Source organism: Mesoplodon densirostris, chromosome 6 (assembly GCF_025265405.1).
Source record: "Mesoplodon densirostris isolate mMesDen1 chromosome 6, mMesDen1 primary haplotype, whole genome shotgun sequence".
NCBI classification, from domain to species: domain Eukaryota; kingdom Metazoa; phylum Chordata; class Mammalia; order Artiodactyla; family Ziphiidae; genus Mesoplodon; species Mesoplodon densirostris.
In genome coordinates, this window is record NC_082666.1 from 12,320,152 (window position 1) to 12,343,975 (window position 23,824).

The 23,824-nt window shown below is 41.1% G+C and overlaps 2 protein-coding genes across 5 annotated transcripts; both read left to right on the forward strand.

Annotated features, from left to right (window-relative positions):
* Positions 1-862: 862 nt before the first annotated feature.
* ZBTB26 (zinc finger and BTB domain containing 26) lies at positions 863-13,781 on the forward strand. Of its 3 annotated transcripts, none has more exons than XM_060100956.1 (2): positions 863-945; positions 9,389-13,781. In XM_060100956.1, the coding sequence occupies exon 2, from the start codon at positions 9,399-9,401 to the stop codon at positions 10,722-10,724; it is 1,326 nt and encodes a 441-aa protein (XP_059956939.1). In that variant the 5' UTR covers positions 863-945; positions 9,389-9,398; the 3' UTR covers positions 10,725-13,781. The 3 variants fall into 3 exon arrangements, with proteins under 3 accessions (XP_059956939.1, XP_059956938.1, XP_059956937.1); XM_060100955.1 differs by having other exon boundaries at positions 880-941; XM_060100954.1 differs by lacking the exon at positions 863-945 and adding an exon at positions 2,870-3,080.
* A 1,037-nt stretch (positions 13,782-14,818) lies between these two features.
* ZBTB6 (zinc finger and BTB domain containing 6) lies at positions 14,819-22,106 on the forward strand. Of its 2 annotated transcripts, XM_060102120.1 has the most exons (3): positions 14,819-14,890; positions 16,026-17,329; positions 21,250-22,106. In XM_060102120.1, exon 2 carries the CDS (start codon positions 16,035-16,037, stop codon positions 17,307-17,309), a length of 1,275 nt encoding a protein of 424 aa, XP_059958103.1. In that variant the 5' UTR covers positions 14,819-14,890; positions 16,026-16,034; the 3' UTR covers positions 17,310-17,329; positions 21,250-22,106. The 2 variants fall into 2 exon arrangements, with proteins under 2 accessions (XP_059958103.1, XP_059958101.1); XM_060102118.1 differs by lacking the exon at positions 21,250-22,106 and having other exon boundaries at positions 16,026-19,435.
* Positions 22,107-23,824: the final 1,718 nt, after the last annotated feature.

Consider the following 23,824-nt stretch of genomic DNA (forward strand, 5'->3'; position numbering starts at 1 on the left):
ATGAAGTTGGCTATAGCAGCGGTGATGGTTACAATATTGTGAATGTACTTAATGCCATGGAACTTCACACTTACAAATGATTAAAATGATAAATACTATTCATGTTTTACCACAATATCCTCCCTCTCCATCCCCTAAAAAGGAGGAGAAGCCAGAGAGCCATTGGACTGGCAAGATGGAAAAGGGCTCTAGAATGGTACTGAAGTTTACTGGTGGGCAGGACTGCGTGTATGATGCCGTTCACCAACACAAGGACTACAGGAGATAAGAAGCAGGTCTGCGGATGTACTTGAGTTCAAAGGTACATTAACACTGGACAACCAGTTGGAGATGTCTTCTAGGCAGCTGACCCTGGAGCTCAAGAGAGCTGTCTGGTCTGGCGAAAGAGATCTGTGAATAGTCAGCACGTTGTAGGTAACGGAGAATGCAGATCCTGGGAAACACCAACATCCAAAAAGCGAGGGAGTTAAACTTCCTTCCCTCCACTTTCTGGGCCCAACGCGGCGAGTCCACATCCCTAGGCGGGAGGGGCTTACCAACACTTTAAGTGCGGAGGCGCCCTTCAGGCCCACGCAGGCAGCAGACAGCCGAGGCGCAGCTAGAGAGGAGCGGCTGAGAAGGAGCGAAGCGCGCGGAGCCTGAGCCCCAAACGCTAGGGCGCACCTCGGCTCGCGAGCGGAGATGCTCGCAGGAGTCTGGGGCACGCGCTTTGCACCCCGCCCACAGCGCCGAAAGTCCCTCTCCGAGCCCGCCGCCCTCCCAGCCTTCCGATTGGCGGAGAGGACCATAGGACCTGGAAGTTGTCTTTGTCCGGCGAGGGCTGCCCTTCCGGTTCCGTTGGGTCCCCCTTTGGCTCGGGTTCCCCGCCCCTCCCCCTTCCCGGAGCCCCGAGGGGCCGGAGCTCCTGGCGGTGCCGGATCCTGACGGTGGCCTTCCCCTGGGTCTGTAAGTGCGGAGGCGGCCGGAGCGCCGGGTAGGGGTACGAGGTCTCTCAAAATGGAGCCCCCTTGGGGCCCTGGATTGGCCGGGACCTGCCCTGGGATGGGGGCCGAGGGGCTGGCCTAGGCCCGCGGGGACTTATGGAGCCCTAGGTCCGGCCCATGCTGTGCCCCGCCCCTTTCCTTTCCCAGCGTCTGGAGTGGGGAGCCTACGGATGCCCCCAGGGACCTCCTCCTGGGACCCTAGCCGAGGGCCCAGCAGTTTGCTTGAACGCCCGACTCTGGCATCTTGTAGGAAGTGCCAGATCTGGGCCATGGCAAGGCCTCAGGGCCAGCCCGCGAGAATCATTATGAGTGCTAAGCTAGGTTAGTCTTTTGCTACTGGCAACAGCACCTTTATATTTCTGGCGCTATGTCAGGCACTGGGAATTCGTAGGATATTGTTCCAAGTTTCAGGGTCAAGTTTGGGAGCCAGATAAAAACAAATGAGTGCTCCTGTGATGTATGAATCAGTCATATATGTATGAACTGTTCAAGCGGCAGTTGCTGGGGAGGCTGAAGAAAGAAAGTGACTTCTCAATTTTATTTGTTGGAGAGGATAAGGTGGAGAGGGGCTTTTCCTACAGGAGGAACAGTTGCAATGCTGTGAAGGAATGACTGAGCATAACTTGTGTGGGAAGAGGAGGAGGGGGGCGCGGGGCTCTTGTGCAAAGGATGAGATATGAGGCTGGGAAAGTAGACCGAGGTCCAGAGAGTGAAGGTTTAATCCTAAAGGAGGTGGGTACTTTTTGAAGAATTTTGAGCAGGAGACTGGTATAGTCGGATTTGCACTGTAGAAAACCATCTTGTTCTGGAGGTCAGCCTATAGGATAGGAATTTCTATAAACTGATTCTGAACTCTTCAGCTAAAGTCTAGATGCTCTCATTGGAGATTCTTTTGAAGGAGTAGTGGGATCTGTCTAGTGAGAAGTAATGAAATCCTGAAATGGAGTTATGGCAGTATTATTGGAAAGAAGGCAGGTAATGCTGTAGTGAATGCTGTAAAGACTCCAAAATAAATTGGATGTTGAGGGTGAAAGAAGTATCAAAGCTGAGTCTTAGGTTTTAGGCCTGTGGTATTTGAAGAATGTTAGTGCCATTATCAGCAATAAAACCATAAGCCTAGTGTAGATGACAAATTCATTTTTTGGATATGTTGACTTGAAGGCCTAGTGAGATAGCCACATGGAGCTGTCCAGTATAGACTTGGAAATGCAAATCTGCAGCTCAACCTAAATGCTGTGGCTAGAGGTAAAGGTTTGAATCATCACAGAGCGTAGAGGTGGAAGCCATGGGAATAGCTGACATCAGGAAGGGGTTATTGAGAAAGAAGGGAATGTTTGGGGGGAATGGTTGCATTTACAAAGGAGAAAGAAGACTTAGAACTAATAGTAGTTGGTGTAGTAGCAGAAACAGAAGTAGATGATAAAATATAAGAAGTAGATGATAAATATAAGGGTTCTAGCGACCAAGAAGACTCAGAAGTCAAGAGAAGAGAATACTGGGGAGGGTCCACTGGGACAGTTGATGCAGAGCATTTGGAGAATGAGGGGAAAAAAAGATGGCATTTCTTTATCAAGAGATCATGAGTGACCTTTTACAAAGCGATTTTAATAGAGTGATGAGGTGATAATATATGAAATAATGCAGACCTCAAGTGGTTTGGTGTCAAATGAGAATGATAAAAAGGCCACATATGAAGGATTTCACAAAGAAAATTGACAGGCTTTATTTACTTACTTACCTAGCATTTGCTTATAGAGCACAATTCCAGGCACTAATTCTAAGTTCTTTTAAAAATTAACTTAAGTTAAAAAATGAATTTACTTTAAAATTAATTTAATTTCCCATAACAACCCTATGAAGTAATATTCTTTGACAGGTGGGAAAACTGAAAAACAGAAGTGGTTAAGTAACTTGCCCAAGGTCACACAGCTAGTAAGTGATGGAGCAGGGTTTTGATTCTAGGAAATATGGTTTTACCCACTGCACTAAGCAGTGATTGAATATGGGAGTCAAAAGAATGGGAAAAATTTAAGCAAAGATAGACTCAATTAATAAAAAAATGGAGAGGCTTGGAAGGAGATCCAGATTGAGAAGAAGGTAAGTAATGGATTTATGTTTGTGTTATGTATTTGTTTTTTATTTCTTTTCTTCTGTCTTAGATTCTCTTCCAGTCTGTGCCATTTTAGGTCAGTTTCATTCACAGTTAGGTCAGTTTATGTCATGCTTTCATCTATTACTTGTTAGGTATAATCAGGTCTCCTCTTCAGCTTCAGAGCTGTATCCAGCTAGCTAATGGATCTTCTCCTTAATGTCATGCAGGCTCCTCTGGTTAGACATTTTAACACCTGACCCATGGTCATCCCCTCCAATATTCCCTAGCTTATTGAATGACACTCTGTCAAAGATACCCAGTTTCTCAAACCAAATATCCTGGAGTCATCTTGACCTTTCATCTCTTGTTTCCCACCTTGGTCATCAAGTCCATCAGTTCTTTGTTTGAAATATCTCTAGGATCTGTTTCCTCTCTCTATCCATATTATTTCCGCTCAGTTCCATATTATTCAGGCCCTCATTATTTCTATCTTGATCTGTTAACGTAATAGCATACGAACAGGTTTTCTTGCTTCCACGCCTACTGTTCTCAGAGCCATTCTCCATAAGCTTTTATTTTTGACTTACTGAGTTTTAGCCAGTGTAAGAGTTTAGATATCATGCATTTCAAGTGATTGAGTAGTAGCCTAGGGCAGGTATTTTTGATTAGCTTGAATTGAGGTTAAGTTTGGTTAAGATTAGCCATGAGGATGGAGAGTTAGGAATTTTTTAAATAGAGAAGGTAATAAAACATTGAGAAACCAAGAGAGGCTTTCTGAGGAAGTAAGCATTAAGAAAACAGCAAAAAGTCAAGGACTAAGCTTTGAAGAATATATTTACCTTTACACAATTTAGTGAACCCTTGAGGAACAGATCAGCAAAAGAATGGTGGAAAACTGAGGCCAGTAGTTAAGTCACTTGCCCACTTCTGTACAACAGTTTAAGAAGAATGAACTAGGTCTGTTTATTCAATATAAATAACCCTCAAAAGCAATAAATGAAAAAAAGTTGCAAAACAATATATATAGTTTATAAGTAAGAAACCTAATTTTATTTTTTATTTTCTGTGGCTAGAAGTGTTGTGATATAGAAGTGTTGTTTTAATAATGGAGGGGAGGGGCTTCCCTGGTGGCGCAGTGTTTGAGAGTCCGCCTGCCGACGCAGGGGACACGGGTTCGTGCCTCAGTCCGGGAAGATCCCACATGCTGCGGAGCGGCTGGGCCCCTGAGCCTGCGCGTCCGGAGCCTGTGCTCTGCAACAGGAGAGGCCACAACAGTGAGAGGCCCGCGTACCGCAAAAAAAAAAAAAAAAAAAAAAAAAAAAAATGGAGGGGAGCGAGAGTCATTAAGGAAGATACTTAGAACCAACTGAGAACTGAGTGGAGGGAGGCTGAGAAAGGGGGCTTGTACTTTACCTATATTAAAAAATTTTTCCAAGAAGGATATATTTCTGTAATCTTACAGTAAAACAAAAGAGTGAGACCTTGGAGAATGCAGTGTCATGAAAGTTACCCAAAAGAAGAAAATGATTGAGTTTTATAGAGAGAAAAGCTGTAGTTTATTACAACCTCTTTGAAAAATGGCATATGGTGTTAATGAAAGACGAAGAAAGATTTCCAAGTAGCTGTGAGTGCTAAGTTGAAAGATAAAGGCACTTTTATGAGGTAGATGAGGAAACAGACTGACATACAGCTTTGGAGTTTATTATACAGCATAGGAAAGTTTTCCTTATCAGTATTATTAGAGGCATTTTAGATAAGAGACATGGATATTTTTGCACTGCCCATCGCATGGCAGTGAACGTTGTTGAACGTAGAATATTCACTGATCCTTTCTGGTTACTCCTGTTTGAACAAAGGGAAATTTTCAAATCAGCTGGAACATTTGTTATGGAAATGATTATGGAAGAATTGTGTAAATATAAATAAAGAGAGAATGATCTTAAGTGAGACTATTCCTATTTCATTGATGTTTGAGAAATGGGTCATTTAAAACTTGCTGAGAGAAACTCAGCAGTATTTAGACTTAATCACAGTAACCTAGACAACAGATGATAAGGACCTGAACCATGCCAATGGTAGTAAGAATATATAGAGAGAATTTGGAAATCATTCTGAGGAAAGAATCAACAGAATGTGGAGACCAAGTCTCTATTCTACCTGATCAGATCTTTACTTTCTTTAAGTTACTAGAAGGTCTGCTATAATCTAGAATTATGTGAGAGATTTTTATGACAATTATCAATAATTGCTGTTATACTTATAAATTAACTATAGTTAGGGAGTCTGAAAATCAAATATATTCATAATTTTATTAAGTTTTGTTTGTAAATGACATTAAGTTTCATTCTACAAAGATAAATACACAGTATATGTATAGCTGATTCACTTTGTTATAAAGCAGAAACTAACACACCATTGTAAAGCAATTATACTCCGGTAAAGATGTTAAAAAAGAAAAGATAAATACACAAAAGATAGAAAAATAATATAAAGTTAAAATAAGTGAGAAAGGAAGGTAAGACAAGGGTAATACATAAATGCTTTACTATTAAAGTCCTCTAGACTTGACACAAATTTGGCTTTAAGATGTACTTTTTGTTCTTAAACATAAAACTTTCATTGACGCATAACTAAATACACAAAAGCATATCAATCATAAGTGTACAGCTGAATGGATATGAGCAGGGTGCTCTGAACAGTTACACAGTTAACAGCCATAAGATAAAACTTCAGCTAGCCTAGTTTCATACATGAATTTTGGCATCATGCAGCTTGGGCACAAGTTCTACCTCTAACATTTAATACTTTCCACCTCTCTTAAATTGAGCAAGTTATTTATGCTCACCAAGTTTGGGTTTCCTCATAGGCAAAGTGGAGATGATAATAATACCTACCTCATAGAGATTTTGAGGATTAAATGGGTCAACTTGGTTAAAGCACTTAGCACTATACCTGGTACTCAGCAAGGATTCAGTAAAGATTAGCTATCATTTTTCTTATTTTTAGATAAAATTAAACCAGTTCATATGAAACAAGTGTTCCTTTTTATTTTGACATTTTAGACATTTTGTTTAAAATTTGGTTTTATGTTGTTAAAACTATTTTTTGGAAGCAAACCCTAGAAAGACATTTTCCCCAGGGCACTCAGAAGAGGGTATCATGATAATGTAGAGCATCTCTACCGTAGCTCAATAATAATTTCATAGGGAACATTAAGAGTTAATTATGGTTTTTGTTGAATGAGCTGTGTAAAAAACAACAGTTGGTCCTTGCCCTCAAATAACTAACAGTCTATTGGAAAGAGAGACTAGTGACAAGAAACAATTAAAGGATAAACTGTGTGGCCTGGAAATAAGAGTTTATCAAAGGGAGACAATACAGTGGACTGAGACATTAAGGAAAACTTCTTAAACAGAATAATTTTTCCTCATATTCTTGGACTACAGCAGACAAATCAAGCACTTTCCTGACATACCTGTTTGACTGCTTCTGTTGGTAAGTTTCTTGAGACTGATGCATAGGAAGTAAATGAAATTGGACTCCAACTCCTGTCTTTGGAACTTCAAGGAACAATCCCTGAGGATAGTCGTCCAAAGCATTGCAAGTACTGTCATATTATAGATGGAAGCAATTAATGCTCATTTTTCAGTGTGAGTAGGAAAATACTGACCTGTCAGTACATTTAGGACAAGCTAAACCTCTAAGAAAGAATGCCCCTTTTGTTTGGCCACTTGAACAGCAGTCATTTATATAACTTCTAGTTATAAATTGGGACAGTCACTGTTTCCAGATCAAATACATTAAGCTACTGTAATTGCTAAAACTGACCACAGATAGATAATACAGTTGTGCCACTTTGTTTATTGATATAGTCCCTGTGTCTCATAGTCCCTGTGTCTCCTAGATTTTTCCTTTTCATTTGATATTCACCACCTTTTCTATGACTCTGAATTTGCTTCTCTACATCCCTCTTCTCATCTTCATTGTGATTTTTCATTATCTGTACACTCAGAGTGCCATACAAAGAGAAAGCTTATAATTTATGTATAAATATACATTAATATACCTGTGCCATACCAGTTCCCCCTCCTACATCTCACCTCTCTTTCAATGACATTTTAATTTGGCTGAAATCCTAAGTTTAAAACCCTTACATGTTACTTTTTTTCATTTTCTATCTCCAGTTACCAAGTTTTTTGAAATATCTTTTTGTTATTTTTCCTTGCTCCTTATTCCCATTTTCATTCCTTTCTAGGCTCTCATGGCCTCAGACCTGTAATGCTTATGCAGACACTGCATTGGTCTTCCTAACAGCAGTTCTTGCTTCTTACCACTGTCAAATGAATCGCATAAGTTCAACAAATGCAAACTGAGCACCTGCCGTGTGTTTAGTACAATATCAGGTGATGGGAATACACACCAGTTTGAACAGAAGAGGGTTTGGCCAGTAACATGGCTGCATTAAGGAGAATTTGAAGCCAAAGGAAAGAGTGTTTTGCCCTAGAAGATGCAGGTTCCCAGCATTAGCTGCATTGTATAGGGTGGAGATTCTTCTCTCTAATGCCATGTAGCTTGCAGTTTGGGGGGAAGGAACAAGTATTGGTATCCTGAGTGATACGTTAGAAGCACTTAGTTATAGGTCCAGTAGAGACAACTGTTCTAATCTAAGGGGTTAGGGAAGGGCCCTCAGAGGAAATAAAGGAGTCAGAATTGGCTAGGAATAGTGTTATGGACTAAAGAAATAACTGCTAAGGTTTGGAGTCAGTAGAGTGCTGTCATGAACCAGACACTGAGCAATATGAGTGAGACCTAGATTCTGCCTTTATGAGCTGGTGTTCTATGAGCCTTTGTAATTCAGTGTTCTAGAAGATAAAATTATAAAGATTGGGCTTCGGGGCCAGATGTTGCTAGGAACAGCTGGTTGTCTCGTGATTCTCAACTACGGAGTTGATGGATACATAAAGTTCAAGGTGAATTTATTGATGCACTGAGATTGTAGAGCTGCTTCTCAGGGGTAGACCTGATATACCTACTGATCTCACAGAAGACTGCTATATAGACTGGTGGATTGTCATTGTAAAAATAATAAATGTGTTGACAATATCATGTTGACATGGCTAATTCATCCTTCCCTTTGGAGTGACACATGGGAAGCCAAGTTATCAGAAAATGGTTTGAAGAGTATGGAATCAGAACATGGAGACTTTCTCCAAAGGAATTGCTTCATAAAGGGACAAATACACAGAGTTTTGGCAAAGACACCTTCTCCATGGTTGAATGGTTTATGCTAATGTTTACCTTAATTATTCTTAAATTTACTTGATCAGTTTATATTCAAGAGGTTAGTCTTCATCCAGGAGACAATGGGAGGTCACAGAAGGATTTTAGGCAGGAGTTGTATATAATCAGATCTGTGTTTTTGAAGGATGACGTGTGATGGTGTAGAAGTTGGATTAGAGATAATAGAAGCTGGAACCAAGGAACATTTATGAATCAGTTCTAGTAGTCCGGTTGATGAGTAATGATGGATAAATAGGGATAAGGAAGAAAGAATAGAATCTAGTAAGGATTAACTAGATCCACCTTACTCCTACTCAGATTCCCACCAAGTGACTCATCTGGTTTTTCTATGTCAAATATTTACTTCATATATCAAGAAATGTTTCTTAAGAAAGAGTTTATTTAGGTTTGTCCAGAATTAACAGGATAAAGACCTGTGCCTTTGACACTGTCTAAAAGTTGTCCCTTTAGGCATGTGACTTTCATTTTATTGCAGAAATACTTGTATGAGTAAATTCACATCAGTTTAAACAGAAGAGGGTTTACCCAAGAATGGGGCAAGCAATGTCACTGCAGTAAAATACAAAGCGAAGGAAGAGTGTTTTGTCTTCGAAGAAGCAGGTTCACAGTATCATGCAAAATAAAGTAGTTATTTCATTATTACTTGTTTGTTGGGATGTTTCAGGTAGTTCTTGAAACCTGATAGAATTATCATTTGAGAAGCAAAAAAAATGCCCTTGGAATAACTCAAGCACTGTTCTTGTATTAAGCATCTTAAAAAGTTGAATGAATACCAAGCTGTTTACATGGATACCAGTCCACTCCTTAGGTGCAATTGACACTTGATGTTGGTAAGGTAATTTTTAACAGCCTTTGAAAGCAGTTATACTAGCTTCCTCTTTCAAGGAAAATTTTATTCAGATACATATAAACAGGTATGACAACACAAATTTGTTTCTGGAAGGAAAATCCAGGTTTTCTTAATTGTTTGTATTTTCTTAAATTCATCCTTTTTAACATTTCTGTTCTTTAGGTCTGCCAAAATGTCTGAAAGATCAGATCTCCTTCACTTCAAGTTTGAAAATTATGGAGATTCAATGTTACAAAAAATGAACAAATTAAGAGAAGAGAATAAATTTTGTGATGTTACAGTTCTCATAGATGATATTGAGGTACAGGGGCATAAAATTGTGTTTGCTGCAGGTTCCCCCTTCTTAAGAGACCAATTTTTACTGAACGATTCCAGAGAGGTGAAAATCTCCATATTACAGAGTTCCGAAGTGGGGAGACAATTGCTCTTATCCTGTTACAGTGGTGTGCTGGAATTCCCTGAGATGGAACTGGTAAATTACTTGACGGCTGCGAGTTTTCTTCAGATGAGCCACATTGTAGAACGGTGCACACAGGCCTTGTGGAAGTTTATAAAGCCAAAACAACCAATGGATAGTAAAGAGGGATCTGAACCACAGAGTGCTTCTCCCCAGTCAAAAGAACATCAGGGAGATGCCAGAGGCTCCCCAAAGCAGGACTCACCTTGTATCCATCCATCTGAAGACAGTATGGATATGGAGGACAGTGATATTCAGATTGTTAAGGTAGAATCTATTGGGGATGTATCAGAGGTTAGAAGTAAAAAAGATCAGAACCAGTTTATTTCTTCTGAACCCACTGCTTTACATTCATCAGAGCCCCAGCACTCCCTGATAAATTCAACTGTGGAAAACAGAGTAAGTGAAATAGAACAAAACCACCTCCACAATTATGCACTGTCTTACACAGGCAGTGATAACATCATCATGGCCTCAAAAGATGTCTTTGGGCCTAATATTCGAGGTGTAGACAAAGGCCTACAGTGGCATCACCAATGCCCAAAGTGTACCAGGGTGTTTCGTCACCTGGAGAACTACGCCAACCATTTAAAAATGCACAAACTCTTTATGTGTCTACTCTGCGGCAAGACTTTTACTCAGAAAGGCAACCTTCATCGACACATGCGTGTGCATGCCGGCATTAAACCTTTCCAGTGTAAAATCTGTGGGAAAACCTTTTCTCAGAAGTGTTCCTTACAGGATCATCTTAACCTTCACAGTGGAGATAAGCCCCATAAGTGTAACTATTGTGACATGGTTTTTGCACATAAGCCAGTTTTGAGGAAACACCTTAAACAGCTGCATGGCAAAAACAGCTTTGATAATGCCAATGAAAGAAATGTGCAAGACCTCACAGTGGACTTTGATTCTTTTGCATGTACAACAGTCACAGACTCTAAAGGGTGTCAGCCACAGCCTGATGCGACACAGGTCCTGGATGCAGGTAAACTGGCCCAAGCTGTCCTGAACTTAAGGAATGATAGTACTTGTGTGAATTGAGTAGGGCCTTTATGCTCCTAACTAGAACTGACTGCAAACATGGCAATAGTCTGAGTCTTTAGGAGTGATTTTGTGAATTTGACTTCTCCAAAGCCTCTGTGCTCTGGAAGTCATAGGGGTGAGTCAAAGCACTAATAGACCAGGCAACTTGCCACTTGGAGTGGTCTTGCCTTCCTTTTGCCCTTTCCCATGTTCTGTTTTGAATTATTTATCCTGTGATGTCTGTTTTCCTTTCCCAAGGAGTATTCCACCTGTCTACCTAACATTGACTTATGTCTTAGACTGACACTGTTTTAGACTTGTCACTGGGCACATTCTGAAGGTACCAACAAGTTAATAATATCACCTTCAATCCACTAATAGATGCTATGCTAAGAGAAGCAAATAATATTTTTCATTGGCAGAAAATAAGCTGAAATATAAGGAGATATTGCTGTTGGCCTGAATATGTGATAGAATTTGTAGTTGCCTTGCCTACTGATAATTCATCTATGTCTGATAAATGAATGAATCTGCTTCCTACAATTTGTACTTGTCTTGGAGCTGGCTATAAAGTATTTTAGATTATTCTGTACTCTTTTCAACAGTATATAGCCCAACTTCACATCATTGAAGTTCACGTAGACCAGAGTACAATATTTTTAGCAACACCTGCAGACAGATAGTTAGGAATCAGCATGGGGAGCATAACCAACAAAGGATAGTAGTACAGTTGTACAACAGTACTTATTTGGGAGGTCTTCCCCAAAAAGAAGCCAAATGTTTATAAATAATCTGTAACTTACTTGGTGATGCTTTTGAAGTCAGGATTGCTCCAGGCACATTTAAAGTGTGCTAACACATAATGGTCTCTCTAAAAAGGGGCTATCTGGAGTCATTCTCTAGGCTTTGTTTTAGAAGTTAGCCATCAGTAAGGTGAGTTTGGCCTTCAGAGTTTTGTCCAGTGTATTGTAATAGTCTCTGAATTCTCATTTCCTTGTGTACCTTAGCTTCTAAAATGGATGAAAAAAGTGGGTCACAGGAGTAATCAGGTTTTTGCATTTAGATATTCTTATAAAGGTACATAGTCCCACCTTGTCACCTCTGATAGATCACTAATACAAAGTTGATCGTCCATTATGGAAAAACAAAACAACTGTTTTTCCTAAAGCACATGTTATAGTTCAGAAATAAAATTTTGAGTCTTATTAGCTTCTGACCCATGAGTTAGATTTAGGTAATAGGAGTGTTTGAGTCCATAGAGAATCTTAAGAGATCATTTAGTCCACCTCTCTTTTTTTAAGTTGGGATATCCAAAGCCCAAAGAGGTGGCCTGGCCAAGGTTAGCCAAAGTAGATAAGTAACTAAATATGAGCTACGGTCTCCTCACTCCTCACTGTCCCTTGGCTTAAAAAGATTTAGTACATGATCAAGAATACCTTAATAAAAAGTTCCTAGTTTGTGCTTCCCCTCTGTGAATCACTGTTTGCCTTCTGAGACATCCTGACTTTTGCAAATAAAACATCACAGAAGGATTTATTTTTGTAAGTTAATTATTTTTTGGTTAGGATGAATATTACATTTTTCCTAAGCAAGTGACTGATTTGCTAGGTGTTGATTAGGAAGGGCAAGGACCAGTAAGAATAATGTGAGAAGGATCCAAATGTGAAACTGATTTTGTCTTGAAACAGTGTTTATTTAGTTTCCATCAGGATTTTCTCTTTTTGTTTCTGAGCTATGAGAGTCCATGTACAGATAAACCAAAAATTAATTTTAACTTGAGTAGTCAGAGGGAGTTCTTAAAATTGTTATAATTTGATGCATTTATATGTGAATCTGATTTGAAGTATAATTTCTACCTTTTGTTAAAAGATTTTAAATGAGAATAAAATTGAGTGATAAGACTAACAGGTATCTATGCCTAATGTCACTCATTATATGGTCTAATGATGCTGCCTAGCATTCTGGTTTTTATATGATCCAGCCAAAGAGTACCAATTCTATGCAACAGTGAGACACTAACATGTTAACCAATGTTTCACTATTTTCTCTGAACATCATTTTATCACAGGGAGATTTCAAGTTGGAGTGCTTCCTCTGCTTACATTCATGTCCTGTTTTTGTTACTGGTTTGAAGACTAAAAGGCATGGGTTCAAATAAGATTGGTCTCTTTGGTTGGAGACTATTCCTGGATTCATTCAGACATTCAAGAGACATTTATTGAACACCTACTATTGCCAGGCACTATGCTAGATACTGAGGATATGAAGGTAAGATTGCTATGGTCCCTGCCCTCACAGAGCTTACAATCTCATGTAGTCTTAGTGAGATAAGGTGTCAATTTGGTTTTATCCTAGGAAGAATAAAGAAAACTGCCTTGCTTTCTTTGATCACTTTAAATTAGCCTCTTGATGGTTTTGTATCACTAAATCTTCTAGTTCTCACCTTTTTCAACTGCAAACTACTGACATGGTTTACAGTGTCTTCCATTTCTTGGCTGGAGAGGTGTTCTGTTTCTGTGAGACATTTTCTTAATTTTGGTGGTACTTGACTTTTCTCTTTCTTTGTTTAGACATGTTTCTTAGATTGTATTGCAAAGTGGTCAAGTTACTGATATCAAATATGTTTTACAGGGGAAGATGACTTTCAAAACTAGTCGTATTCTTGTAGAGGAGGAAGATTTTTTAAAACCTTAGACATTCAGCATTTGTATTTTATGGATCCCCAGGATAACTAAAAAGGAGAGAGGGCTCTCTTTACCATAGTTTGGTTTTTAAAAAATTACTGTGTCACAGTTATTTATTTATTATTTAATTTTAAAGGCAAACTCCAAACTGAAGTGGCTCTGAGGTAAATCAGATGTGGTTTTAATTTGTTTTAGTTTCCTTATTAGAAGGTCTATAAATGGAGGGTGACCAGTGTCACTACTTCTAAGATATTATACTAAACAAACAACCCAGAACATTTTATTTCAGCTGGTGAATAGCTGTTCTAAATCTGTTGTATGTTAGACATACTGTGAACTACCTCTTCACTTATTATGGGGAAGTTTCCTTAATAAAAGTTTGACAATTAAAGCTCTTGTGTCAGTGGTTTATTTTCTCTCTCCCCTCCTGCTTCCCTTTCCAATTGCTTGAATTTGAATACAGGAATGCTTTCTTTACTCCTATTCTTGAAAAGACATTAATCAAGCACGCTGAGCTTGGCTTCAGAAGCAAATCTGGGCTAACCAGAAATTGTTACTAGGGTCAGTTACTTCCTCCTGTGCTACTGACTGAGGGGATGGAGCAACTGCTTTTAAGAATTAGCTGAGACATTCCTTCATTTGGCAAATCCTTGATGCCTACTAAGTTCTAGACTTTGGGAATGCAAGGAGCAGTAAGTCACTGTCCTAAATACCTCTGCCTAGGTGGGACACAGATTTCAATACAGGTACGATCATTGCCGTCATTAAGGCAGCCAAAGGGTTTACTGGTTCCCAATTGGGAGCCATGTAATTCACGGGCAGTTCAGGATGGCTTCAGGGATGATGTGGTTTATGAACGATGGATGAATGGGATTTTGAAGGATGAGTGGTAGGAGGGACAGGGCATGTTGGAGGAAACAGCCGGGCCAACGGTTCAGATAGAAGGCCTGGGTTTGCCAAGGAAGTGAGAGGGGTAGGGGCGTGGGGAGGAAGCGAGAGGTTGAGCGGTGAGCTGGGATCCAGATCCTGATGGGGCATTAGATAGGCAATCTCGAATACTGATCCCGATGGCACTCTCCTCTCCTTACCTCCGCCACCTTTTAAATTGTATATTTCAGGGTAAGCAGAGGACCTGGCCCCTAATAATCCGGGAGGGCCTCCCAGGGGTCCCGGTGCTGGGTACTCTGACAGACGCGCTGTACCCCAACTTCACAACCCGTCTGCTATTCGGATGTTGAAGAGAGCTCACGGAGGGGACCGGCTTGAGTACCGAAAGTGGGACAGGAGAGATGGGACTTGCCAGAATTCGGGGGCTTTTCTGTTATTCCAGGCGTGGGGGGAGTAAGGGAGACTGTCTCAGGATGTCCTTCCGGGACACCCAGCGGGCCCCCGTAAAGAATGAAGCTAGTTGACACCGGATGTGTTTCCTCCCATGCTGACCCCCACCTTCCGGCCTGGGCCGCCGCTGCAGCGGGAAGCTCGGCTCTGGTTTCTGAGTCGGTGAGTGAGCGCGTGGGAAACTCCGGCAGGTGGGGAAGCCGGAGGAGGAGGCGGAGGAGGAGGAGGAGGAGGAGGGCAGCAGCGAGGCGCGGCCCGGGAGTGGCTGGAGGGGTGCTGCAGGCACCTGGCCGTCAGGATCTTGGTCCTGGCAGGCTTGGCTCGGGAAGACCTATGTGGCGAACTGAAGGATCTTCCAGGCCACCTGGGGTCCTGATTCAGTTCAACAGATATTCCCGAAGCTACCCCTGCTCTGTGCCTGCCCCTGTGCTCGCTGCAGGAACTCAGATGAACCAGGCTCCTTTTCGTGGTGTTCTGAGAGCAACTGACTCTGTCCGGGAGACGGGTGGATAAATCTTACTTGATTGGAGCCTTCAGCCAAATCACTAGCTGAAAGCGCGAATGTAACATGTGCAAAGGTGTAATTGGGTCTTCTTGTCTGGCCAGTGGTGAAAATCTAAATATCAAAGAAGCTTCAGTGTAAAAGATAGAGGAAAGGTAAAGCCATAACGTTGGTGAAGGGCAAATAATGAAAGATCTTGTATTTGCTAAGAAAGTTAGGCTGTCCTGGAGGTAGAGGAGAGCAATGGAGGATTTAAAGCAGAAGAGGAAAATAGAATTTTTTTTTAAGTTTAAAAAGTTGTTAATCTGGTGGCACTTAGGAGGGTAGTTTGGAATGTAGGAGAGTGTGGTATCAAGGAGACTGCATTGGTCCAGGTGAACAGAAGGGAAGACCTGCAGTAGTGATGAGGAGTAGGAAGTTTGGAGGTTACATTAAGGTTTCTGATTTGGGAAACTGAGTTAAGTCCACTTAGTAGTGGGCATTAACAATGTCCTTGACCACAAAGCACATACAGTTTAGTCAAGGAGAAAAACATAGAAACTGTTGAGTACAATTCAGCGTAATAAGTTTTGTAACAAAAGTATGAAAAATGTACCACAAGATCATAGAGAAATGCGTTTTATTTTTCTGGGTCTTGAGATGGTTATATAGGGGTTCACTCTTAGCGCCCAGATTAGAATTTGAGTTGTCTTTTACCCAGTTTAGGTTTAGGATTTTTTGATTGTTTGTTTTTACTATCACAGTGTAGGAAAGCATCCCCGATCCTTACATGAATGTTTGTTTTATTTTGCTTAGATTGTGACCATGGCTGCTGAGTCTGATGTTCTGCACTTCCAGTTTGAACAGCAAGGAGATGTAGTCTTGCAGAAAATGAATCTCTTGAGACAGCAGAATTTATTTTGTGATGTGTCAATTTATATTAATGACACTGAGTTCCAGGGGCACAAGGTGATTTTAGCTGCTTGCTCCACTTTTATGAGAGATCAGTTTTTACTCACGCAGTCAAAACATGTCAGAATCACCATCTTGCAGAGTGCAGAAGTTGGCAGAAAATTGTTGCTCTCTTGCTACACTGGAGCACTTGAAGTTAAAAGGAAAGAGCTTTTGAAATACTTGACTGCTGCTAGTTACCTTCAGATGGTTCACATTGTGGAAAAGTGCACAGAAGCTTTGTCAAAATATCTGGAGATTGATCTTTCTATGAAAAATAACAATCAGCATGCTGACCTGTGTCAATCCTCTGATTCAGATGTTAAGAATGAAGAAGAAAATTCAGATAAGGACTGTGAGATCATTGAAATTTCAGAGGATAGTCCTGTAAACATAGATTTTCATGTTAAAGAAGAAGAAAGCAATGCTTTACAGTCTGCAGTAGAGAGCTTGACATCAGAAAGAAAGGAAATGAAGTCACCGGAGCTGTCTTCAGTAGACATAGGTTTTAAAGGCAATGAAATTCGTATCCTCCATGTGGAATCTATCAGTACTGGGGGTGTAGAAAATGGGAAATTTTCACAGCCTTGTACCTCTTCAAAAGCAAGCATGTATTTCTCGGAAACACAGCATTCACTGATCAATTCTACAGTCGAGAGCAGAGTGGCAGAAGTTCCTGGGAATCAAGATCAGGGCTTATTTTGTGAGAATACTGAAGGAAGTCATGGTACAGTGAATGAGATTCAGAATCTAGAGGATGCTTTTTCCCTGAGGCACCAGTGCCCCCGGTGCCCTCGGGGGTTTCTTCACGTTGAAAACTATCTGCGCCACCTTAAGATGCATAAACTGTTCTTGTGCTTACAGTGTGGGAAAACATTTACACAAAAGAAAAATCTCAACCGGCACATTCGAGGGCACATGGGCATACGGCCCTTTCAGTGTACTGTATGCCTGAAGACATTTACTGCTAAAAGCACACTTCAAGACCACTTGAACATACACAGTGGGGATCGGCCATACAAATGCCACTGTTGTGACATGGATTTCAAGCACAAATCTGCTCTCAAAAAGCACTTAACCTCTGTCCATGGCAGAAGCAGTGGTGAAAAACTACCCAGGCATGATCTGGAAAGGCAAAATCGACTATAATTAGAATCACACCTTGCTATGTAAGCCTTACATCATTCTGTTAGGCAAGTCTTTCTATAGAAATGCAGCATTTGTAATATTGCATTTCCAACCCTATCTTTGGGTCTTATCTTTGGTCTACCTACACAAGCTATTCTTTCTGAACTTGTACTACCATTTCCAAAGTGTGGGAGACATGTTAAAGCTGAGAAGATACTGTCTCATCTCATACATTATATATAAGTCCCAGTGGTTTACCTAGAGAAATAGTGTTCCTCTTAAATAGTCTTGATTCTAGTGACAGAGGATCCAGCATTATTTCCAGATTCTGATTTTGAGTCTCTAGGTAATTGATATAAGTGTAAAATCCAACCATACCATAACTTCAGTAAATTAGGATAATGGGAAGAGAAACTATATTTTAAAACATACTACTACCTATTATTAGTGATTTTAAAAACAGGACTGGTGAATTTTTTTTTAACCAACTCTATTGGATTCTAAACTGAACACCAAGGTATCTATTGTTTTAAACCATAAAGGAACACAATTCAAATTCATTTGGAAGTAGCAGACTTTCCTTATACATAAGCTAATATTCCTTATAATAATATTTCCATGAGTTGTTAGTATACGTATTTTAGAAATGATTCATTGGGCCCAGGTTTCTTGATTTTATTTAATACGGTTACATTTAATAATTTTGTGGCCAGTAGAATTATACCATTGGCATGAAGCTCTAAGATACTTTTTCTGTTTCCTTTTTGAAATTTATTTTATTTGTTGGTTAACATACAGTAAAATTGACCTTTGTTTTTGGTGTACAGTTCTATGAATTTTTACATATGTACAGATTTATGCAACCACCACTGCAATTAGGATACAGAACATTCCATCACCCTCCAAAACTCCTTTATGCTTCCCCTTTGTAGTCAGCTCCTCATCCTAGCACTAAACCCAGGCAACAGTTCTCCATCACTATAATTTTGCCTTTTCTGAAATATCATAAATGGAACCTTATAGTATGTTCCTCTATTAAAAAAATTTTTTTATTTATTTCTTTTGGCTGCACTGGGTCTTAGTTGCAGCACACGGGATCTTTTAGTTGCAGCATGCGGACTTCTTGGCTGCAGCAGGCATGTGGGATCTAGTTCCCTGACCAGGGATCGAACCCAGGCCCCTTGCATTGGGAGCACGGAGTCTTACCCACTGGACTACGAGGGAAATCCGTAGCATGTTCCCTTTTGATACGCTTTCTTCACTCAGCATAATGCCTTTGCGACTCATCCATGTTGCTGTGTGTGTCAGTAGTTCATTCCTTTTTTTTTATCTTGAATTGGCAATATATATTAGTTTTCTTACTGTCACTAGATGAGCAGTTTAAATATGGGTAGCTATTAGTATCCTCTTAATAACTTTTTTCATTTACATTAATGCAATTTTTGTAACCCTCCCTAGAGTTTTCTTTTTTCATTTTTCCTGAAGTGTTCTATTTGCCTTTTCCCCCTCAGTTTTATGAGATGTACTTGACATACATCACTTTATGAGTTTAAGGTGTATAGCATAATGTTCTGACTTACATATATTGAAATACTTCGTGCAATAAATTTAGTAAGGATCCATCATCTCATAGAGATACAATAAAAAGAGAAAGCAAAAAACCATTTTACTTTTCTTTTTATGAGGATATTGACTGAAAAACATGCACAATGCGAGAGTTGCTGTAAGGACACTAAAGATTAAGTGGTCATGGAGGTAGAAGGGGCAGAGAATCCATCACACCCCACTGCACCCTCTGGACTTCCTGTTAGGTGAGAATTATAAACCTCCTACTTCTGTATTGTTTTGTGCGGTACGCGGGCCTCTCACTGTTGTGGCCTCTCCCATTGCGGAGCACGGGCTCCGGACGCGCAGGCTCAGTGGCCATGGCTCACGGGCCCAGCCGCTCCGCGGCATGTGGGATCGTCCCGGACCGGGGCACGAACCCGTGTCCCCTGCATCGGCAGGCGGACTCTCAACCACTGCGCCACCAGGGAAGCCTGCTCCTACTTCTTTTAGTCACTGTTTTCCAGTCACTCATAAATAAAAATTGTCTGCACAGGGAGCATAGGGCCAGGGCAGGGGAGGGTGCTTCCCTGTACCATTAAAATGCTCATTTTGGGGCCTCCCTGGTGGCGCAAGTGGTTGAGAGTCCGCCTGCCGATGCAGGGGATACGGGTTCGTGCCCCGGTCTGGGAGGATCCCATATGCCGCGGAGCGGCTGGGCCCGTGAGCCATGGCCGCTGAGCCTGCGCGTCCGGAGCCTGCGCGTCCGGAGCCTGTGCTCCGCAACGGGGGAGGCCACAACAGTGAGAGGCCCGCATACCGCAAAAAAAAAAAAAAAAAAAAAAAAAAAAGCTCATTTTAAGTTCCTGTCTTGAACAGGTTTAAGATAAAAGCGTACAGTTCTGTGGGCCACTTATGTTTCCTCCTAACAAGTTGAAAACGATTTTAATAAAAAGTTGTTTTTGCCAGCAGGTTTCTCACATGTCGTGCTCGTGAGGCTCAAGCAATTCAGTGGTTGGGAACTTGGGTCTCCAAGTGGTTGCTGTCGGGCAGTGGTTGGATATGGGGTCATTTGTTTTTTGGAAGTTTACGATTTTTTTCAGCCTGTCCTCCCAATTTGCTGAGTCCCAAGGCATCTTGAGATGAGTTTTCTGTCTCTGCATTACCACCTTGTCATCACGATTCCTTGCCAAGATGTCCAGGTCGGCCCTTTTCTTGTCAGACAAGCGGCCGATAGAGGACTTGATGACCTTTTTCCTGGGGGCTTTGGACAGCGAGTCCTGGCTGCTGTTACTACTGCTGGGGTTGCTCACGGGCCATCCTGCAAACCTTTTGAGTTGTGCACATCCCTGGTGTTCTCGGGGCTGGCTGTGTGCAGCACCCCCTTGTGCATCCGGTCCAGCCGGAGGGACAGCGGGGAGGAGGGGGCCAAGGTTCCACATTTTATGGTCATCTTGTCATTTTGTACCGCTTCTCGGGAAGCTGGTGGCTTGGAAGTCTCCTCACGCAGCCCTGGCAGCCAGCCTTTCTGGGGGTGCAGCCACACCACGCTGCTGCTGAAGGAGTCTGCGGGCCCATCTGCCACGGGGAACCTGACATCTGGGACGCTGCCCAAGTGGGTTCGGCCTTGGTGATGGAGCTCCTCTCAGCCTTGTCTGGTCCAGTTCAGCTCTCAGGACTTTGAGGTTTAGTCTTAGCTGATCCTTACCATGTTGCATTTCTTCTAACTGCGTTTTTGCATTCTCAACTTCTAGTAGGAGAGACTTCTCTGCTAGAGTAGCTGTTCTCTCTTTAAGATGAAGCTGAAGCCTCTTGTTAGATTCTGAAAGAAGCTTGTCAACAGTGTTCGATAAACATTTATTATGTTCTTCATTCATTTTCTCTCTGCCTTGCCTTGGAGAGTGCAGCCACACTCTGGGCCAGCTCCGCCTCCACCTTGGGGAGCACCTCTGCTATCTGCAGGGTCTGCTGCAGCTTCTGCTGTGCCAGCTGCAGGCATTCTTGCAACTGGCAGTTTTTAACCTCAGTTTCACGGACATCGTTTCAGTTTCGTGTTCATTTCCTCAGATTTAATGAGGTCTTCTCTGGCCGTGTACAGATCTTCCTCCAGCTCTGTCACGTGAGTAGAGAGGGCTGCCAGGCGCTCCTTCATCTGGCTCCGCTCTCTTGACTGCTTGTCTCTGATTTCCCCAGAGCTCGATCGATTTAGCAAGGTCTTCCTCGTGAAGATCTTCCTCAGAAGATCTCCACAGAGATCAGCTTCCTATAGGTCTCCACCATCACGTCCCTGTACAAGGCCCTCTGAGCAGGGTCCAGGTATTCCCACTCCTCTTGAGTGAACTTTATGGCCACATACTCAAAGGTCAACCGTTCCTGAGAAAGAGCGATCCAAGACTCCAGTTCTTTCCTCTTTCAGGCATCTTCCTTAGGCTGTTGAAGCCAATCTTGAAAGTTTCAAAGATACTATTGAATGCTTGGAATCAGCATACCCTCTTCCTGTGCCACAACCACGCCCACGTGGGCGACCTCACTACGTGGAATAGACTGCTGCCGACAGTCACAGGAGGGACTCCGCACAGTCATCTCCCACACAGAGACCGGCAGGTGAGGTTTCCCACACTTTCCTTCAGATCACGCTCACCCAGGAGTTCCCTGGTGGCCTAGTGGTTAGGATTCTGGGCTCTCGCTGCTGTGGCCTAGGTTCAGTCCCTGGCCAGGGAACTGAGATCCTGCAGGCAAAGAAACTTTCCAATATATGAGAAGAGAAGAAGAATGCACTCAGGCCTGGAATAAATCTGACCAGTAATGGCCAGATTTACTTGGGGCAGAGGGCCGGGTGCTGGGATTTTAAGGTCCCTAGAGAGTCCCACGCCAACAGGAAGGGTAGCAGGGTATGGCACAGCACAAATTTACACTAGAAAGAAGCCCTCCCTAGAGTTTTATTCTGTATTTCCAGAAATGTGCCAAAAGCAAAACCATGACTGTGTGGTTATCTAACTGAGCGCAATATTTCAAATTGCGTTATGAGCCATTGCTCTCTAACTTCCCTGTCCACATATAACACAAAGCTTTTTGTTGTTATAACAGGGTTAAAATATAGTGCGGGGCAAATCATATTTTCTAAAACACAGGAACTATTTGTAAAGAAGCCTGACTGGATACATCTTATTTCAAGATGTTCTGTTCCTCCTCTACTCACCTCAGCTTTATTTAGAATTTCTGCTACGTTTAGTTTCTGTGGAAGCCCTTCCACGTTTTAAAATGTAATATACTTTGTACCATTTAATGAATTTTGTGATGAATCACATGTTGATTGTTACAAATGTTAAGTATCTTTTTTGTGATACTTCTGTGAAAAGTATGTTCTTTATAGATTTTTAACTCTGGGAGAGATTTGAAGTAATCCAGCTCTAGTATTAGATAAGAAAAACAACTTCATAATTCCCAGGTCACTAGTTAGTGACATTGGGTAGGTCACCTCTCCTTGAGCTTTTCTTAAATTTATATGTAAAATAACAACTTTGATCTTGATCATTTGTAAGATCATTTCCAGGTCTAAAATTCTATGATTTTATATTTAAATCTTCCTGAGTTTCTAAGAACAGAGGGAAAAGCAAGTGAGGAGAGTTTTGTGTCTTTATGAATGTTGCTATTTAGTACTCCATTGGAGACTTTTCTAAATTAAAGAGTGTTTTTCTTCCACTGGAGAATTTGATAGCACAGCGCTCAATTTTCTTTCCCATTTGACCTATGATTGGCCATTTGTAGGCATGAGAACATTTCCCTTTCAGAAATAGTTTGTGAGTGAAGTACTTTTCTTATTTTTGCTTCCTAGGATGAAATTTTGTGGGGGAGGGATGGAAATGGGAGGGGAGAGTAAAAGAATAGTAATAAACTGTTTTTTTTAGAAATTGGTATCTATCTTTGATGTTTGAAACACTTACAGTTGTACTATGTTTATGTTTTATGTGTGCCTTGTAAGATTCTCGTGAAATTTTTTGTAAGCACTTTGAGATTTTTGCTTAGGGGGAAGGGGTGTTTTGTGAAAGTGATGGTTGTTATTTATTATTATTTATTCCTGTTCAGTAGCACAGAGGGATCTCAAATCATTCCTATGAGAGTGTCTGTTTGCATGATGTGTCTAAACAATTTCAGGAAAATGAAATCTTTTTTTTAAATGCAAGTATGGCAAAGTAGAGTGTTGAATTTATTCACTGAAAACATTGACTTTTAGTTCTTTGTATTTCTGATATGATGGGGAAAATATGCAGCATGTTTTGGTTCAGCCTCTTCATTCACTGGATTTATGTATAAAGGATCTTGGAAAGACAGTTGTTACTTTGGTGTAAGAGAAAATCCTTGCCATTTTTCCCTGGATGTAACTATCCTGTATGTTTACATAAGAAATAATAAAGTGGAGATGGGAATGGAGAGTTTTGTCTTTTGTCTAATTTGTGAATTTTAAAGGAAACTATTTTTCCTGGCTATTCATTTAATCATTCATTCAGCAAATATTTACAGAGTCTTTACAATATATACCTGTATTAGAAGTTAGGTAGACAGACAAAAATCCCTACTCTCAAGAAACTTGTTGTACTGGAGCGAGACAGACAGTAAGCAGGTAAAACCAATGTACTGTCAGATTTTGAAAATGGAGTTAGAGAAAATAAAGCAGGGAGGGAAGGAGAATTGGAATTGAAATTTTAAATGTGATCAGGTCACCTTTGAAAAATCTTATCACGTTATCACATACCACTGTCCAGTGGAATGGAATAAAGATATGTATATATCCTTCACTATCTAGTGGAATAGAAAATAGTGAACCAAATGAATCATTGTTGGGAAGCTTTCTATTGGGTTGGCATATATTTCATAAAGAGAAGTGACTGAAAGGGATGAAAATGCATGTCAGAAAATCTTGGATGTGGCCAATGAATATTTTTTTTAAAAACACTGATGTCTTCCTGCCATCTGGGTAGTAATAACCATAC

Excerpts from the sequence above, each read along its gene's own strand:
- ZBTB26 (XM_060100954.1), top strand. The coding sequence starts at position 3,043 with ATGGAGAGGCTTGGAAGGAGATCCAGATTGAGAAGAAG. Across the intron at positions 3,081-9,388 it reads AGATCCAGATTGAGAAGAAG|GTCTGCCAAAATGTCTGAAA; the intron begins GTAAGTAATGGA and ends TCTGTTCTTTAG.
- ZBTB6 (XM_060102120.1), top strand. The coding sequence starts at position 16,035 with ATGGCTGCTGAGTCTGATGTTCTGCACTTCCAGTTTGAACAGCAAGGA.